At 43.3% G+C, this 19,490-nt stretch overlaps 1 protein-coding gene across 1 annotated transcript; it reads right to left on the reverse strand.

The window, feature by feature from the left end:
• Positions 1 to 223: 223 nt before the first annotated feature.
• Positions 224 to 14,797, reverse strand: med1 (mediator complex subunit 1). Its single transcript, XM_072667664.1, has 16 exons — positions 14,688 to 14,797; positions 12,437 to 12,543; positions 12,246 to 12,324; positions 11,947 to 12,001; positions 10,330 to 10,462; positions 10,174 to 10,202; positions 9,644 to 9,715; positions 8,487 to 8,561; positions 8,032 to 8,195; positions 7,432 to 7,543; positions 6,772 to 6,896; positions 6,466 to 6,590; positions 5,925 to 6,126; positions 5,602 to 5,697; positions 4,851 to 4,956; positions 224 to 4,752 (listed from the first exon to the last, which is right to left on the reverse strand). The coding sequence occupies exons 1-16, from the start codon at positions 14,788 to 14,790 to the stop codon at positions 918 to 920; spliced, it is 5,418 nt and encodes a 1,805-aa protein (XP_072523765.1). The 5' UTR covers positions 14,791 to 14,797; the 3' UTR covers positions 224 to 917.
• Positions 14,798 to 19,490: the final 4,693 nt, after the last annotated feature.

Raw genomic sequence — 19,490 nt, forward strand, 5'->3', positions numbered from 1 at the left:
CTGACCATGGAATTAATTCATGAATGAGATTATAATGGCAGAAGAAATTTCAGCCCTGCTCAGGGATGTATGATATCTACAAGCTCCTATCTCCAGGCTAATGGGTCATCAGAACACATTTTTCCCCCCCAGTGATTCAACAGCGACACCTTCTGGTAGAATATGTGCAGTAAAGGACTACAAAAATAAAAATAAAATAAAAATACAACATTTTTGGCAATGAAAGGTTTATTTGATTCCTGTAAAATTACCTGCATATTTACATATGAAAAATGATCATCTAAATGCATTAAGCTCCTCTAAATGGCTAAAGCTACATGTAAAATGACACTTAAATAAAACATGATGAAATGAATAAAGAATGTATTAAAATATTTCACAAATTAAGGCAATTAGGCCCAATGCTATAAAAGAAATGGTTTTGACAGTTGGAGAGGCAGCGTCTGTACAGTTCATCTTTTAAAAAATACAGTAGACTTTCTTCTTCTGATAAAAATACTAGTTGAACAACATGAGAACTAGTCATTACAAATAATTTCCTTAATTTTAGACAGACATCCTAATTGGGTTGCATTTCACAGTGTATGTTTTCCTTAACATCATTTTAGGGCTTTCATTCCAACTTCGAAGATACAGTCTGAAAAAAAAAAAAAGTGTAATGTGACATCAACCTAAAATCTTGCATCATATTTTCCAGTGGTTTTCAATTCCTTTCCATTTCAGAACATTACAGACATAAAGAACATTAAAGTCCAGTCTTTTTAAAACGGACAGCCTGCGGACATGACATCTCTGTAAAAAGAGGCTTGTGTAACATTAAAATCTTCCCAGTTGCAGAAATACCGTATTTTCATTGCAAAAACATACAAAAATAACACAATGGTGGTTAACATTCACCATCTCGGTAACAGTTTTGTCTATTTGAATGGTTCTAGGTTGCCAGTCAGAGCTGAATCCATGAGATCATCATCCTCTGTGTGCATATACATAGGGCTAGGTCGCGAGGGGCGCTCAGAGCTAAGCATAGACATGGAGGGTTCTGAGGAGGACATTGGCGACCTGGACCAACTATCTGCCTTCATTGGGTGAGAGGAGGGAGCGCAGGACATTGACGACTTCTTCTTCTCTTTCTCTCGATCCCGATCTCTGTCTCTGTCCCGATCCCTGTCCCTGTCCCGCTCCCGGTCTTTCTGCTTCTTCTTCTCTTTTTTGTGCTTCTTGTGTTTCTCACCCAAGCTGACGGACATGGAGCTCATGTAGTCTTGCGGTGGCTGGAGTGGCCTCATGGTCTGATCGTCGTCGGAGCTGGGGCTGTTCTGATGAGACTTCTCTGCAACCGAACTGCTACCAGATTCACTTTCACTGTCTTGGTTCAGAGGGGTGTACCCTGGGGAGCGACTATGGCTGGGGGAACTACGGTCGTGCTTTGGGGTCGAACCACTAAAAAGAGGAGATGCTTTTAGGCCTGAGTGCTGGGACCGCATAGAGCCATCTCCTGCCCCTTCCCCAGGCTTCTGCAGGGTTACTTTGGACTTGATGCTTGGAGAACCTCCGTCTGGCTTGCTGATGATAATCTTAGCCACACCGGTGCTACTCACCCCACCACTCTTTGGGTCCATCATCTTTTTGTCACCCGAGTTGCCCCCTGAAACAGAGACTTTGGATTTACCTTCTTTTTCGACCTTGTCTCGCTTGCTTAGGTAGTCACCTCCCTGGGAGGAGACCCCTTGCTTGGAGGACACGTGGCCAACATTCGGAGGTACTCCCCCACCTCCGCTTCCAGCATTACCGCCGTTGCCGCCACATCCTCCGCCGCCCTCTCCCTCTTCCCCTCCGATGCCACCGCTGCCGACACTTTTCAGCTTGTCTATGACCGCTGTCAAGGAAGGCTTTTTATTTCGACTCGGGGACTTGCCCTTGGCATTAGGATTGTTCCCGCCGCCTCCTCCTCCACCACTTCCTCCACCCCCTCCACTACCTGAACTTCCCCCATACTGCGACTGGCCACTAGAGGAAAAAGACATGGAGCCTGAGGAAGAGGAACTAGCAGAAGAGTTGGAGGATGAGGAAGAGCCAGAGGAAGAGCCACTTCCCAACTGCTTTTGAGAACTCATTCCACCACTAGAAGAGGATTTGGACCCCCCTAAGCTCCCACTTCCGGAACCAATCGGAGACTTTGCTTTTGAAGATGGTGGTGTCCCAGGAACCTGACCCTGCTGATGTTTCATTGGAGAAGATAGTTTGTCAGAACTACCAGAGCGAGAGTGTGAAGGAGAGATGTTAGGCTTAATATTTGGGTTCATCATTGATCCCGGTGGCTTTCCTCCTTGGGGTTTTATTTTGTTACCAGTAACTCCACCACTACTACCACTACCTGACCCCGACATGCCATGCTTGGTGACTGGAGATGAGCCTGGTTTGCCTGAACCCATGCCCAGGGATGAGCTTTTCGACTGAGAAGGCATGCCACTCCCACTGCCTCCTGTACTTGTTGGCTTGGAACTATTGCCTTGTCCCATGGATCCTTCCATCTTGCTGCTCTTTATCTTCCCAGAGGACGAGGAGTGAGAATGGTGGCTTTTACTACTGCCAGTGCCACTGGTACCACTCGTACTTCCACTGGTTGAGCTGCTTGATGTATAACCCCCATGAGAAGATGTTTTCCCCACTGTCCTGGGGATCTGTATTGTGATTTTAGGTATAGGTGGAGTGGCACCTCCTGGTGGAGTCTGAGAACGACCTGAGCTTCCGGGTGATTTGGATCCTCCTCCACTCATTGATCCCCCAGAACTGGCACTCCCACTAGGAGGTGTATAGGGTCTGCCTCCTGAGCTGTGTGAGGGAGACTTGCCATCAGGATCCAGCTTCTTCCGTTTGGGCGGCTTTTCTTTTGATTTTCCTTCACTAGAAGGGGTGCGGCTACGCTTCATCTGTTTCCCTTCTGAAGAGCCTGATCCTCCCATCACCATCCCAGAGTTTCCGCCCCCATTATCTTCCTTTGGCCTCATCTGCTGTTTCACTTTTACTTCACTGCTCTTGAAGTCACTGCTCACCCCTCCCATGCTCATCATCAGTGGACTTTGCCCACCACCCCCATGAGTTGGATGTGTATCTCCCAAATCTGGTGCTGGGCCCAGCAGTGGCTTTCCTCCTCCGCTATTGCCACTGAAAACCATGCCCAAGTCAAAAGGGTCCTTTAAGGAGGCATCAGGTGTACTTCGGCCATGCGAGGTGGGGTTTTGAGGGGTGCCTGAAGGGGTGTTCTGTTGACTTCCCCCACTGAAGCCCTTGACAAGGTCAAGATCTGGATCTGGGCTGGGTGAACTGTCCTCAAAGTAGCTCTGTGCAAAGGTTCCCTGTCCAGGAAGCAGTTCCGGGTTAAAGTCTGTGTCTGGGAAGAAGTTACTTGAAGATGCATCACTATTAGGTGTTGCCGCAGTTGTGGCCTCTGCGATTAGATCTGCCGGATCAGCAAAAGGATTCTCATTGCTGTTGGCATTAAATAAGTCGGCCTCAAATACTGCGCTGCCCTGACCCGAACTGGACGAGTCCCGTAAAGGAGTGCCCAAGGAACCTCCCTCTTCCCCACCCATGTGATGCTGCCCATGGCTGCCACTGCTTCCTTTGGTGGCCTGGTCAGGAATATCAGAAAGAATATCATTAATGTCAGGCCCAATACTGTCTGAGCTAGAGAGGCGTACCATACGAGGTAAAGAACCTGGCTGGGACTGAGGTTGTGTCTGAGCTTGGACATGTGACTGTGGGTGATATGACATTCCAGGACCTGAGGGTGGGGTCCCACATTGGCTTGGGGCTGGTGTAATACTGTGTGGAGTGTCTAGTCCATCGCCAGGAAGATTGACATCAAAGATGGGATTTTGAGAGGCATCAACATCCATGGAGAAGAGCTCACGATGAAAGTCATCTTCAGTAGGGTGGTGTGTGTGATGGTGCTGTTGAGCCATACCGCCCATCTGTGGTTGCTGCGATTGTTGTTTCATCCCTATACCCCCACCTGCTCCTATCACACCTTTGTCCGATGCCCTTGGACGCTTCTTCTTGCCTTTTGGGCCTCCTGCTGAACAAGGCTGACCTTGGCTGTCTGTTCGGGGAGACCCAGAGGAGTTCTGCCTCTCCAGGGGGCTACTACCATACAGCGCGGCAAAGTCCTGAGAGGGGTTGTCCTTCAACAAGTTCATCAGCATGGGATGATTTTTGGTGTTGCTAGCTGGTGAGGTGGTGGGGGGAGGTGTCTGGTGTGGCTGCGAACCTGCAGGGGCCTGGGGAGTGGGACTAGAGCCCACACTTCCTGTTATTTGCAACAGGCTGGTCAATATTGGGTTCTGAGTCACTTTGCTGAAGTCATCCACACCATGGCTGTGCTGTGACTGCTGCTGCTGCATCTGCTGCTGTTGACTTCCCACTTGTCCTATGTTATCCACAACAGAACTTACCTGACGGCCCATGTTAAACAGTGAGGTAATTGGGCCTTGGAATGCCCCACCTGTGCCCATGCCCCCAGCACTGCTGCCTCCTGTAGGTGTGGTACCTCCAACACCAGGGAGGCCCATGGGATTGTTCCCGTCAGGTCCTGGTCCCATTCCCATGTAACCTGGGCTGCCTGTTGGGGGCAAGTTCTTCTTGACCATGATCTCCACCGTTTCAGCTATCAGGGACAAAGCTGGAGTGTCTGCCTGAATCGTCTCTGCCTTGCGTCGGATAGCTCGCATTGTCACCGGAATGGACATGCATCTGCGGAGAAGAGAAGAAGGAAATAGTCTCTAAAAATGATAACCCATGGGTGTCATTTTTGTGCTCAGCATTACTCTGGTATAACACAGTAGGCTTACCTCTGCACCACCTTGGTGATGAATTCATCTGTACAGATCAAAGCATCCGACGGGCCCTTATACAGCTTACAGGCCACCTGCCTAGAGTCAATCACTTCCATCACCACTGAGATTGAGGGGAAAGAGGAAGAAAAGACCACAATATTAACTACAGATAAAATTAAATCATAATTAATTATATTATTCTTATTCTTGAAACAAAAATAAACTGCAAACCTATAGAAATAATCAATAATTTAAAATTTTTGGAAATGACAATTTAGAATTAACATCTCGTTAATGTACAAGCTCATATCTCAGGAATAACAGACCTACAAAAAACTGAAAATTTGGCACAAATTAATCACTGAAAAATCACAGGACACTCGAATAGCTAAAAAATGCAAGTTAAAAAATGAGTATTACAAGCACCTCTTCCTTTTATAATGTTTGTGACTTGTAGGGAGTAGAGGCTTCAGTTTGTCAGAACACTGGCATGAGCATAGGGACAGCTAATGCTCACTGACTGTACAGCTGCAGAGTCATTATAATCACAATGATGTGCTTTCATGGAAAGCAAAGTCAGATCTAATCCATTTTAGGCAAAATTAGACAAATTCTTTTATATTTGTTTTGTTTTGTTTTAAGACCAATAAAAAAATCTATATTAATAAGTCACTTCTTTCAAACCTAGTCAGCCAACCAGATGTACCACTTCTACCACTAATTTTGTCTGGACATGGAAACTGAGTCGATTAAAATATGTTCTCACCACAAACAAGGGACTCATTCACAGGGTGCTGGAAGGATACACTGAAACTGGAGTCTGTCAGTGGGCACACCTCAAACTGCAGCAGTCCAGGAGTATCTACACAAAACAGCAGGAAAACATTACACACACTACCACATAAACATCCTACTTATTCCTAGAGAATTGAGACAGTACTTAAAATAGAACAAGTTTAAAATTAACAATGACAGAGCTGTTATTTTGTAAAAGTACGACTAAATAGACATTAGAGCTTCCAGCAGTAGAATTGAGTCTGTAAACATGCACACCCATTTTAAACAAATGCGTCAAGGAGAGACACCCACCTTCCTTTATGTATGTCTTTTTGACACAGCTGCCAATCAGTGTGTTGTAAGCTGCCTGGTGTCGTATGATGTCCAGCAAAGGGGGCACATGAGCGGGGTGTCTGAAGGGTATTTTGGATACTAGCGCTCCCTGCAGTGATCTCCCATCTTGCACAGGAGCGTCCCCATTCAGAAAGTAACAGTGCTGCTGCCCTGGCAATGCCTTAAAAAACACAGAAACATTAAATTAATAAATTAAATTGAGTTGTTTTTTTTTTTTTGTTAAGAATGAATTATGAATGAAACTCTGAACTAACTCAAATAAAATTGAGGGTTTGCAAAATGAATAGTATGAGTACTGAGCAAATTTCTAATCTGTAACCAAAAACATACTTTTAGAGAATGTTAAACCCTAATTCAGTGAACCACAGATTTCCCCACCCACTGTTTACTTAAGAGTCATTGTATGATGTTACCAGTGTGCCAAAAACAGTGATTATAAAAAACATGGACCACAATTAAAATCGAGAGCCAGGTTTCAATGCCTTAAATCAGCACTTACTGCATAGAAGCGCATGGATCTGCCTGAAGCTGGAGGACTGACTCCCTCTTCTTCACCGAGTTGGCTTTTAATGATGAGATCATAGAGTGAGGACACCATAGGGGCAGACTCAAACACTGGGACACCTATAGATTAAAAAAAAAAAAAAAAAAAAAAAAAAAAAAATTATATATATATATATATATATATATATATATATATATATATATATATTTATATATACACTTTTGATGTAGCAAAGTGAAAACTCATCCTATTTGTTTACTAGGTAAACAGTCAACAATCACTTTTTCTTGCTTTCCATACCTGTAACGTTCCTCATTTTCTGAATGAAAGGCAGCGAGAAAGGCATGGGGCAGTTCATCTTCAGAAAGAAACATGCTGGCAGGTCCACACAGTTTGAGTTTGTGACCGGAGAAAATGTTGGGGTCCTAAAATTGATTTAAAAAAAACTTTATACGCTTGACAGTCCATGAAGGGTCTTAACCCACTCCTACCCCAAAGGCCAAGTAGAAATATGATACCACTACACAAACAAACATCTAGCAAATGTGGAGAAAAAAACAATATTATTTTTAATATTATCTTTTACTGCTCTTTACAGATCTTGTCAGATCAAGTACAACAGTAGACATGTTACTATTAAAGAATAAAGTTCCCCCTTAAAAGCTTTTAAACATATGTACTGCAACTTTTGACTAAAGCTCTGAAACAAAAAAAAATGCTGAGTGAGATCAATAAGCTCTTTGTTGTTTCCATCACATTTGCTCATACTCTGCTATAAATGACAAAACTAAGTTAGTATTATAGAACATGTATACAGACTGTATATGGTATTAAAAAGGGTTCTTGAAGATTTGGCTATGACTAATGAGATGAGAATATATATATGACAGAAATGCTCCAAAATAACTTGGAATAAAATCTTTTTACATCGACTTCTACTGAAAATAAAGTATGACTGACCCCTTGTTATCCACTGGGTGTGATCCGGTGATAAGAGGAGCAATGGGAAGCTTGTACATCGATGATGTTCCCTCCACAGTCACAGACACGCTCACTCCCAGCGAATGAGGGACTGCACCCAAGAAGGAAACAAAGGTCAAGACTGCAATACTTCAGTCATCTAAGACTCTGTCAGTCAAGTATTTACTTGTTAGTTTATCTCTATAAGTGAATTACAATTCTAACTGTACATGTTTCTCTAAACTTCAGCACTTCAAAGGCATCCAGACATAGCAAAAAAACAAAACATAGTATCTGAATCTGAAACTTAACAACAAAAACAATATGGATAGACTTCATTTCAAATGAAGTAGTACTATCCCACAATGTGCGGGGTGGTTCAGCTCTGGAGGAGTCCATTTTTGTGTTTTTAGACTAAGGTAAAATCTGTCTGCACCAATCTCCGGCTGCAGATGGCATGCAAATGCAAGGTTTTCATTGGACAGCGACAACATTTAACAACACTATAGTTCACTTTTGATGCTACTTGAAAAGCTGATTGACTAAAACAATGCCCCAACTATGTTTTGTTTTAGATAGGACTGCTGATGGATTGCTCACTGGTTGAATCTGTGAAACTGAGCTGGGTCCCAGTGCCCTCCTCAAAGATGTCATACGGTGAGACGTAACACTGCAGGGACAAGAGATGGCCACCGCTCCTCCCAGCCAGCAGACCAACACTGCCGTGCAGTATAGTCTCCACAGTGTTCGCACTGGTGGCCAACCTGGAGCAAAAACAGGTTTATGTCATATTATAATACACTATATTACATACGCATAACAGTGTAGACACACACACACACACACACACACACACCACTGTATTAGCAGTGAGATTAAAATGAATACTAATAGTTAGTGGTCAAAACGAGCTGTCGGTTAGTAAAGTTACTGATATGTTGGTTAGAAGAACACAGTGGACACAATAAAGGACAGATTTGATACACTAGGTGTTGAATGGGAACCCATTAATCTGCAACACTGTACATTACCATGAACACAGTAATGCTACACACCTGAACATGTGCATCATCTTAGTTAGGTCCAGCTCAAGAGACTGGAGGGCGAGGTACATCTTTGTCTTTAGTTTACTTAAAGAGAAAAGCACAAACGGATGAAAGTTAGTTTCCAGCTAAACAGTGTACAACAGGATTAACAGGGTATATATGCAATAACTCAAAGGACCACAATTAATCACTGACTCCAGATACAGTCAATTAGTCAAAACATGTTTGGTATCTGAGGTTTAGCTCTTAAAATGGGAGAGGCTAGGCTAATTTTGCTAACAAGATTGTGTCCCATTCCAGTGCTTGTTAGCAACGTTAGCCCAGCATCAAACACGTGTTGGCTAAGGCTCTCAGTGGCTCAAAGGTCTAAAGCGCTACCACTATGACCCGGGGGTCGCAAATTCAAATCTTGAGCCATGCCGCTTCTCCATTAGCAGCTGTAGTCCAAGAAAGCAAATTTGTCGGAGTACTCGGGTGGGTAGATGGCACTCTGTCCCCTCGTCAATCTTAAGCAACGTTGGCCAGATTGGCGTGTTAGCTGATGTGGTGGAGCTGGGGACATGACGCTTTTCTCTGAGCACATTGGCTGCCCGGCGATGTTCGAAAAGAGGCGGTGCCTGCACCTAGGGTTGCAGCAGTAACCGGTTTTGCGGTATCCCATGGTAATAAAATGCACGGTTATCATACCGTAGACGTTTGCTTATTATTGGTACTAAAGAAAAAAAAAAAAAGCCAGCTGAGAATCTCCCCCGCGCATGGGTATCCCATTTGCAAACAATGTGGGTGTAAAGTGGCAGCTAAAGGAGAGAATACCTCAAACGTGTTCTCCCATCTATGAGAACACCATCCCTTTGTTCAGAGCAGGTGTCCCACTAAGAACTGTCTCCCTAACAAAAATGTGTGAAATTTTGAATAAAAAACCTCTGTTTCCTCAAGCTCAATTCATACCATGAAAATCTCATACCGTTGCAACCCTAGCTGTGTCCTTACCTAGCATGGCTAGTGCTAAGGGGAGTTACGAAGTAGAGGATTAATTCATAGATAAAGGAAAGAATTCGATTTAATAATAATAATAAAAAATAAAAAATAAAAAATAAAAAATCTTGGCTGCTCGACTTCAGCCAAGGTATCTTGTTTTAGTGATCAGAAACTATTTAGAAACTCACTCGTCTCCAGGAAGCTTGTACAGGTTGACCAGGCCCTTAAGGTGTTTGGAGAATTCTTCAAAATTTTTCTCTCTGTAAAAAAAAACAACATAATCACTACATAGCAGTGTGGGTGATATGGCATAAACACATCACAGTACTGGAGACATTTGTTTTTACAATGTGAATTAAAATTTGATTTTTGTCTGTGGTTGGTAAGCTGGAAGCCATGTAACCATAAACCCATAGTGCCAAATTTTTAAAACAACAGATAAAAAAATAATTTCCTAAAAAAGGGCCAACAACTACAATGCAAAAATCTGTGGGCCTGGGTGATTAAATCGTCATAACCAAATTTGCATCACAATATACAGCTAACCCTAACGGTTACTCTACAGAAGGCAATCATTTGTCAATATCTACAACATCGCCCAGGCCTAATCACACCAATTATCACTGGTTTTATGCAAATTATTTCCTGTGTGTCAGATCATGCACTTCTAGCTTGCAATTACTAGCCAAATCAGCAAATCCAGGTCACGTGTGCTTACCTTAGGTGCTGTATCAGCTCTGGACAACTCTACAGAAAGGGAAACAACTTAGTTAGAAATAAAAGTTAAACAGATAAAGAAATCCATCTTTTTCTATTCTGCCTGATTCATTCAATACTATATGCCTAAACATCTGTCTCTGCTTCTCTCTCTCACCGCAGGGTTTTCACCGTGGTGTGCCACTTTAACGTCCACCAGCTGTCCTGTGGTGTCCAGCTGCACCTCCACGTAGAACATGTCGGAGGTGATGTAGCACTCTGTTTCTGAAGGGCTGAGGTGAGAGCCTAACCTGCAGGGGGGAGATCAATACAACAGGACGCATTTAACCCTAGAGGTCATGAAGGGTCTTATTATGCCATAAAATACCTCCTTACATTTTTCTGAATTACAGTTCACTCAGAGCTCACTGGAACAAGCAGAAACAGGCAGTAGAAAAGGCAGATTCTAAACTTTATCTGTAATATGTGTTCACAAGAGAATGTTTTAGTCCGGATTGAATTTAATGAAGTTATTTCTTTTTTGGCCCTGATTCAATCTAAGTACTAAGACACTCATTGTTTATTTGTTTAGGATATAGTCTCATCCTGTGAAATACAGCTCATCATAAACAGTGCAAAATAAATGTTCAATTTTACAGTGTACATTTAAATAACAAAGGTGAATAGCCATACTTTAAAAACAATCTCCACTTTTAATGATCATTTGAATTAGATTAATTCTAGTAATTCAACAATTTAGGCTGACCAATTCAACTCTTACACTCTAAGACAAGTGTGAGGCCATAGTATGGTTAACAAAAAATATTTAACTTACAGTACAAATACCAATTCGTACTTAGAATCTTAGTTAAGACAAAAAATCTGAACTTTTTTGAAGAATATGTAAATCTTTAACCTCATTCTTAGGCATGAAGTCAAGAGGGAAAAAAACACATTTAAGTAGATCTTCTTTTCTAAGGCACTTTTGTGAATTCAGCCCTTAATCTTTGTATATGCACATATATACTGCTGCAATATACTAAAACAAGCAAGTCGACAGATCTGTCAACATGGCTCAGGAATTTTTGTATCAGTTTTAAAACATAATTTTAGCCTCCCTCCAGCCTGTTCTGGTCAGGACCACCACAGAGCAGACTAATATTTGGGTGGTGACTCATTCTCAGCACTGCAGTGACACTGACTGACATGGTGGTGGCGAGTGTGTTAGTAGTGGTTTAAAAAACTGTGTCCACTCACTGTCCACTCTATCAGACACTCCTACCTAGTTGGTCTATCTTGTAGATAAAGGTAAAGTCAGAGACAGAAGCTCTCTGAGCTGTAGCGGCACAGTTTGTGTTGGTCATTCTCTAGTCCTTTATCAGTGCCAACAGCACACTGCCCTCAAGATGCTGTTGGCTGGATATTTATGGCAGGTGAACTATTCTCAGTCCAGCAGTGACACAGAAGTCTGATCCACTCGTACCTGTGCAACTCACACTACTAACACACCACCACTTTGTCAGTCAGTGTCGATGAAGTGCTGAAAATGACCCAACCCCAAATAATACCTACCTGCTCTGTGGTCGTCAATCCTATGGTGTTCTGACCACTGAAAAACAGGGTGAAAGGAGGCCAACAAAAATGCTGAGAAACAGAAACTACAGTCTGTAAGTATAGAACTACAAAGTGCTCATATATAGGAAGTTTTAATTGCTGGTGTGCATCAACTAATACAGCAAATACAACAAAAATGAAGGTGTAGTTTACAGAGCAAACAAAAACAATATAAACGTACATGTTCTGCCGAGCAATGGACTCCAGGCGGTCAGTCATCGAAGCCAGAGAGGACACTGCGCAAGCATAAAGCAACAGCGGATTGAACATCGGAACATGGAACCAAGCTTTTTTTTCTTCAGACTAGGTCACACGATCTCAACTACTTTCTTTAAAAAGAGAAAATCCTCTTTACTGTATTTATGTTTTCCTGCATCTGTTTTAACATGAAACTCCCTTATTACTGAGAGAAGTACTTTTAAACAGCATGCTCAAGTGCCCTCTTGACGGCAAGACCACCACAAGCATTCAAGCCTTTACCTTTGAGTGCCTTCTGAAGTGTCTCCAAACAGTTGAGCAGAAGCTGGTGCCCAGCTGAGTTCATCACCCCACGTTTTTCCTGAGCAGAAAGAGAAAGTGTTGGTTAGGATTAGGAAAGTAGAAGAGATTGTATCAACTGTGTCTTCCACCACCCCAGCCCCTTCAGCCCCTCTGCTCTGTTCTTTTCTGACCATGGCCTGCCTGACGATCTTGCTGGTCTCCTGCCAGGGCCGAGCGGCATTGTGCTTGGCGTGCAACCTCTCCAGCAGAGCGGCCACACGACTCTGCTTTTCTGATTCTGAGGGGAAAGAAGAACACAACAAAACAAAGATTCACATTAAAAATCACAACCCCCCACACACACAGCAGCGTCCTGTTTGGGTGGGTTCTGATTCCTTATAGTTCTCTCGTCCCCTTGTTCTGTGACTGGCTGCTTATATAACATTTAACGTAATGCACTACAGGACATGTTATCCGGGTATGCGAACTGTTTACACCAGTTCTAAACACTAAGAATTTGAGTGTTTGTAACTGGTTATGACTAGGGCTGCCGTGAATAGTCACCGTTGTTGTTGATGATGTGGACGCAGAAAAATAATTATTTTTTTCCCCCTAAGACACTTCGGTTCAAACTAGATTAATTGGTAGAATAATAGTTGTTAGTGCCAGCCCATAGGTATAACACATTTATAACACATCCAGACAATAACTATATTTAGACCAAACCAAGACATTTACAAGAGCTTTATAACAGACTAGGGCCTTAATAAGCCGGTTTATTAACACAACAGCGTAGTTTGACCATACAATATGGTCAAACAATGCTCTTTAGGAGACACGGAAGGATTTTCCACAAGGATCCCACCATATTCAATTTTCTTAAACCGCTTTCATTTAAATATTTAACCTTAATAATTTGATTAACTCTTCAAAAGTCCTGTTTGGGTGAGTTCTAATTTCTTTCGGTTCCCTCGTCCCCTTGTTCTGTGACTGGCTGCTTATGTAACATTTATGTGATGCACGTAAATGAGACTTGAGTGACAGTTTACAAGAGTGCCCTAAAAAGCAAAAACAAGTGTTAAAACAAGCCCTTCTGTCACAGGTGTATTACCAATAATAATAATAATAATAATAATAATAATAATTTAAAAAGTCTTAACATGTTGAAGAAGCTGTGTGAACATCATAAACTGATCCAAGAGTTTACCAGTCCAAATCTACCTTAAACTTGGCCTGGACTGCAAATCTGAGCCTGGCAAACGTTCTCTCAACTAGGACCCAAGTCAGACAACGTGCTGTTTGCATGATGACTGCTTCGTAGTCGGCTGTCAGTCTTAGGGTGCTTTCACACCAGTCCGGACCAAACTTTGTGAAAGCATTGTGAAAGCACACAATTATTATTTCTTTCAATTGCAGAAAGCTGAAACAGGCCATCGTCACCCATTATACTCGCAGGATTGCTTGTGGTCTTCCGACCATGACAGAATTGCTGCACAACGACCTTGTTCATTTAGTGAACTGGATCTAGTCTCCATTACTGCTGGAGCTGCTGGTAGTAATGCCATAACATTAGCAGTTTAGGGGGACCAAATGAATCTGTTCATCCTTTTTTTTTTTTCGTGGGAAAGGCGAATTGAAACCTGCTGAGTTGAAAACACACCCCTTAGTTCCCATCTTTCAGGTGTAAACACACTCCCTCAGACTGCCTTATTACAAACTAAGGTGTATTACTCAGTAACTACAGGGACATCTGTACAAACTGGTGAGGCTATTCTTTGGTAACAGACGTTTGTAATAACACTTTTGGCCCGCAGGTGGGCCATAGGCTTTATAAGGGGCTAATATCGAACTGGTGGTGGTGTACATGTACACATAGTCAGCAAAGAGTGCTGTGGTACTACACAGGGTATCTGAAGACCATTATAGACAATGGTCAAGAATAGGATCACATGTTCTGAAGAAGAGCTGATATCACTGATGGTCTAATGGTTTAAGAAGGAGCCACGAGCAAATCTGGCTTAAAGATGCCCTACAGGTAGCTAACTAGTGGTCACTAATGATGGTTATTTGACCATTTATTTATTTATTTATTATTTACAGGGTAAATGGCTACGTTTTAGACTGTACACTGGCTGTACCAGAGCAGATCAGCCAGCAGAAACATTAGGACACTAGCAGGACCCTGAAGAGTGAAGTGAGATGCTAACAAATCAGAAAAGCCGGTGTGGGTTGGTATAACTGGTTGCTTTCCTCTCCTATTCATAACAGCAACAAATAAAGCTAATGCTAATGGAGCTGGCTAGCTACCTACCTAGCTACCTAGCTAGCTAGCTGGCTGGCTATGTGGCTAACAGAGCTAGCTCAGCTCAGCCTGCAAAAGCGCAGTAAATATAACGTTATATCGGTTAACCAGGCGGGTCGGTGCGAGGCGGACACACGTACCGGTTCCTTCCTCAAGCCTGAGCCTCTCCACGGGTCCCGGGGTCGCGGTGGGGTTTGCGGGCTCCGCGGCGGGGCTGCAGCCAGCCAACGGCACCGCCGCCATCTTCGCTCCCTCAAGGCCGGTGTGACGCAGCGAGGGCGCCTGGGTTCGGCTCTGTCCCAAATCTCACGGTGAAAGAGGTGGGCCTTGTCCCAAATCATGAGAGCCTTGCGGGAACAGACAGGCGATGTTACACCAAGGAATCCCTCTGCTGTTGCATGAAATTAAATAATTATATTCAATTTCAATATCATAATAGTGACCACAGGTGACCAGAAACTACATTTCTGTAAACACTTAGCTAGTATTTTAAATTAATTTTTTAAATCATTCATTCGTCTTGTAGGTGGATGGGAAAAGTTCTAACAAGCTGTTGTTTTCTCTGTAAATAAACAGCTTTAACAAAATAATAATAATAATAATAAAAAAAAGTTGATTTATTATATAGGCTGCGTTCACGAGCGAGTCGGAAGATCCCGCGTGTGAAGCCGGAATTACGAGCACGTCACGTGCAAGAGCTTTACCGTTGGAACGACATGAAACATGGCGGCTAACGTAGCTAGCGATGGTGAATAACTCTCACAGCAGAGTGGTCCATTCGCTGTAGACAGAACGAATAAATAGCACTCTTCCACATCAGGTTCAATCCCCATAGGTTACAGAGTAAACTAATGAGCACAAGCAACCACTAGCAGCGGCTGTACTGTTAAAAAACACACACAAATAAATGACTGAGTTCCCAAACCACTACAGTTGCATCATTTTTCACCTTTACGTCAACATTTTTGGTATGATGGAGTGATAAGCCACTGTCTGATGTTCATGGTCCATGTTTTGATATCATGAGCGATATAACCTTGCACATAGCCTTATATACTAAAAGGAATGATGGAGTAATGAACACCTGTTCATACGTCCCAATAGGCCAAATAATGTTTTGTGAATGGGAGGAAATGAGTATGGAAATTATATGAAAACGATTCAATAATAATTGGTTTTCATCTATAGGTACGATTGGCAGGTTATAAATCAGTATTATGATCAGATTCGATTTTTTCTTAATTGAAAAAAGTACAACCAGACATACTGTGCATTTACCAGACTGTGAGGTGGGGGACACGGGTTGCTTGGTTGGCACATTGATAAATTCTTGGTCACAAATATGTAACATCAAAGACTGGCAATTTGACCAACATAGCAGGAGGATAACAGCATAAATAGCATTGATTTGAACCCGAAATATTATGTGATTGAGACACACAGCTTCATTTACTTTTAGGGCATTTCGGGCATTTCTGGCATTTAGCAGACACTCTTATCCAGAGCGACTTACAAGGTTACTGGTGTTACAGAGGAGGGTCAGTGTAGTGTTAGGAGTCTTGCCCAAGGACTCTTATTGGTGTAGCGCAGCATAGTCACCCAGACTGGGAATCGAACCCTGGTCTCCCACATGGTGTTGCTGTAACGCAATGGCAGGTGGTGGTGTTATCTGTTGCGCCACACCAACCACGCTTCAGGTCAGTGTTAGCCGTGCTATTATAAGCTATTTCCTTTAAGGTGTTTACGGCCAACATAGTATTTAAACACTTTAGCCTTTGATAAACCTTTTTGGTAACAACATCCATTAAGTAAATGATGCTCATTTGAGATACAGACTGTGTCCAAATATTTGTGGACACCCCTTCAAATGAAAGCATTCAGCAATTTTAAGTTAAGCACCGATTGCTGACACATGTGCAAATACACACACAGCCTAGCTAGTCCCTGTAGAGAAGTACTGCCAATAGAATAGGACTCTCTGAAGCAGATAAACAATAATATTGGTTCCATGTCTAATGCCAGACGTGGGCTAGAGGGGTGTGTCCAATACTTTTGGGATGAGTTGGGGAGTTGGGGATGAGGTGGGACGGTGATCATCCAACACTCTGACCTCACTAACCCTCTTGTCGCTGAATGCTATCAAATCCTCACAGGAACGCTTCTCTAAAATTTAGTGGAGACAGTGGAGACGGTTACTCCAACAAAAGCAGGATAAACTCTTTTTAAAATGCCCTTCATTTTGGAAAGAACAATGCACGAGAAGGTGTCCCAATACTTTTGTCCATATAGTGTAAGAGGCAAATGACACTTAGTTTGACCTTTTTTGCAGTTCTTAGTGGTACCAGGTCTCGCTGCATATTAATGAAAAACAAGAATAGGCTCACATTGTAGTAGCACGATCCCAACAGAAGAGGGCAGCCTTGGCAGTCAGTGTTCAGGCTGGAATGACATGCTCCAGTAGAAGCTCCTGAGTACCTAGAAGCCTGAAATTTTTTCTCAGGCCAATCATCCCATAAAATGATCATCAGATAACAAATAAGCATATGCCTTTAAAAAGCCACCAACATTCGCATGGTGTTACAGTGGTCTAAAAAAGGCAACGAGAAAACGTGAACACAGCCTACGCAAAGATGGGGGGTGGGGGAAAGCAACCCAAAAACAAACGTAAATAGACTGAAAAGGTGTGTTCGTGTGTGACTGTGAGGTTGTGTGTGAGTAAGAAAGGGAGGGAGAAGAGAGATAGAAGAGATGCCCGCTATAATTGATGTGTCTACTGGGAGCTGGCAGGGGATGGGCTTGGCATGAGTGCCAGCATATCAGTAGAATAAAGGAAGGAGGGGGGCACCGCACATGGGCACAGAGGCTTCAAGCTGAAGCTGTGCCATCAATCAGAGGGTACTTCACCCCGCCACGGCAGCAGGGACCCCCCTATTGGGCCGTGGGGTGGGTTAGAGGGGCACGTTCGCTGGCGCTAAGTAACCCTCTCCTGCCCCACCCGCCCCGTTATACAGTGGGCACACAAAACCAGCAGCCTCTGTTACCAACCTCTTTCATTCCGTGCCATTAAGATCTTCATTGATCCGCCATTTTGGTTCTGAGTTTAGCGCATTGCCTGGCACCAGCCGTAAGCCTTAAGCCGCCATCTTGGCTCCGTCACCACAGCTCGGGTGGGTTTTCTTGATAGACGCGGCCGTGTGCTTTAAGTTCAGGGTGAAAGCTTGTCGGTAGGTGGGTGAGTGAAATGTTTATTAATGGGGATTTACTTACAGTTTTTCTTTGGTTGCGAGACATTGTGACACGTAACTGCTAAGCGCTAGTTAGCTGCTTAGCATGAATGTGATGGACTGATTAAGTGAAGGCAACACAGGAGAAAATGCACTTTATATTTAGCTAAATCAAAGGAACCTATCCAGTTTGTATGTGAGTCAGATTTGGCACTGTTTTCCCAAGCTTGCTGATGCCAGCATACTAGCATCAGCCAGTTTTGCAACCATGCTAGCAATGTTAGCTGAGATAATATTGTTTACGTTACCCTGTTTATCTCAATGACTGTAGAAAACATGGAAGCTGTGGTTCTGTTCCCTTTCATTCTGTAGAAATGAAGCCAAAATTGTCTGCCATGTTGTCCAATTCACACATTCCACAGTGCACATTGGAGGCTACCCCACCAATAAAGACGCTGCCGACATGTACTTGTGCTAGAATGAAGCCACTGCGTACGTTTTTTAAAGATCAAATTGAATGAACCCACCCGTTCGTAGCTTCCCCCTAGCACTAGCAATGCTCCCAACACTAGGAGGGTAAGGGGTTAACACATTTTCTCCAATAAATGCGCATCCAGCCACCGCCTCTTTACGAACTGCCCTGAAGCAGCATTGCCGGCCAGCCGATGCGCTTGGAGGAAAATGCCCGGGGTCCCCATCTCCACCGCACTAGCTAACAGATGCAGGTGCCGCAGAAACATCACTTAGAGTGCCAGTTGTGCTCTCTTGGACTGCGGCCGCTGATGGCAAAGCATCATGGCTCAGGAGTTGGACTCACAACCTCCGGGCCATAGTGAAAGCACATTAGACTGCTGAGCCACTCAGAGCCTCATGCTGCCTTATTTAAGGTAGAGCGTAAAATTAAGGACAGGACTCCTTCAGATTGAGTCGATGACCAGTATTCTTTACTAGATTACGCTCAGAGTTCAAACATGCTTGGTATTGTCCGACTGGTCTGAAACGAGATCGGGAGGCCGGAAATCTTGTACTTGTCTGTGCCCCTCATACACAATAGACTGACCATCAGGACTAAAATCAGGGTATAAGTCGCTAACGCTTAATGCTGAACATTTTATTAGCGTTCTCACTCAACTTCAGACATCTTGGAATTGTACAGTAGCACTAAGTCTGAATGCTAATTAACATCCGCTGTAACTTCATGAGACTCGTGGCCTTGCATTGGCCATTGTTGTGCATTCATTTTTACACAGTGTTAATGAAACGCTATCAGAAGGGTCTGGTCAGAGGCTGAGTGTGAATCTAATTAAAGATTCTGGACATAGCATATGTAGCATATGGCGTTGCTATTCATTGCATCACTTTCATGCCCACCAAACATTACAGATCTCTGAATCTCTATTGTGCCTTAACTGCTTTATGCTGAACGTTCAAACCAGTGCTAACATTACAGTCATTTCGTCAAAGAAGGACATGTTCAATAACCAAGTGTTTGTTTTTCCAGCTCACATACACTATATGTCCAAATGTTTGTGGACGCCTCTTCTAATGAGTGCATTAAAAGCCGCCTTAAGTTGCACCCACTGCTGACCCTGCAAATGCACAACCACAGCCTGTCTAGTCCAATAGAACAGAACTCTTTAGAGCAGATAAACATGGACCCATTGGCACCATGCCTAATGCCAGATGTGGGCTAGATAGGTATAAAGCCCCCCAGCATTG

This window comes from Salminus brasiliensis, chromosome 22 (genome assembly GCF_030463535.1).
Source record: "Salminus brasiliensis chromosome 22, fSalBra1.hap2, whole genome shotgun sequence".
NCBI classification, from domain to species: domain Eukaryota; kingdom Metazoa; phylum Chordata; class Actinopteri; order Characiformes; family Bryconidae; genus Salminus; species Salminus brasiliensis.

Excerpts from the sequence above, each read along its gene's own strand:
- med1 (XM_072667664.1), bottom strand. The coding sequence starts at position 14,790 with ATGGCGGCGGTGCCGTTGGCTGGCTGCAGCCCCGCCGCGGAGCCCGCA. Across the intron at positions 12,002-12,245 it reads ACTTCAGAAGGCACTCAAAG|TGTCCTCTCTGGCTTCGATG; the intron begins GTAAAGGCTTGA and ends ATGCTTGCGCAG. Across the intron at positions 4,753-4,850 it reads ATCACCAAGGTGGTGCAGAG|ATGCATGTCCATTCCGGTGA; the intron begins GTAAGCCTACTG and ends TCTTCTCCGCAG.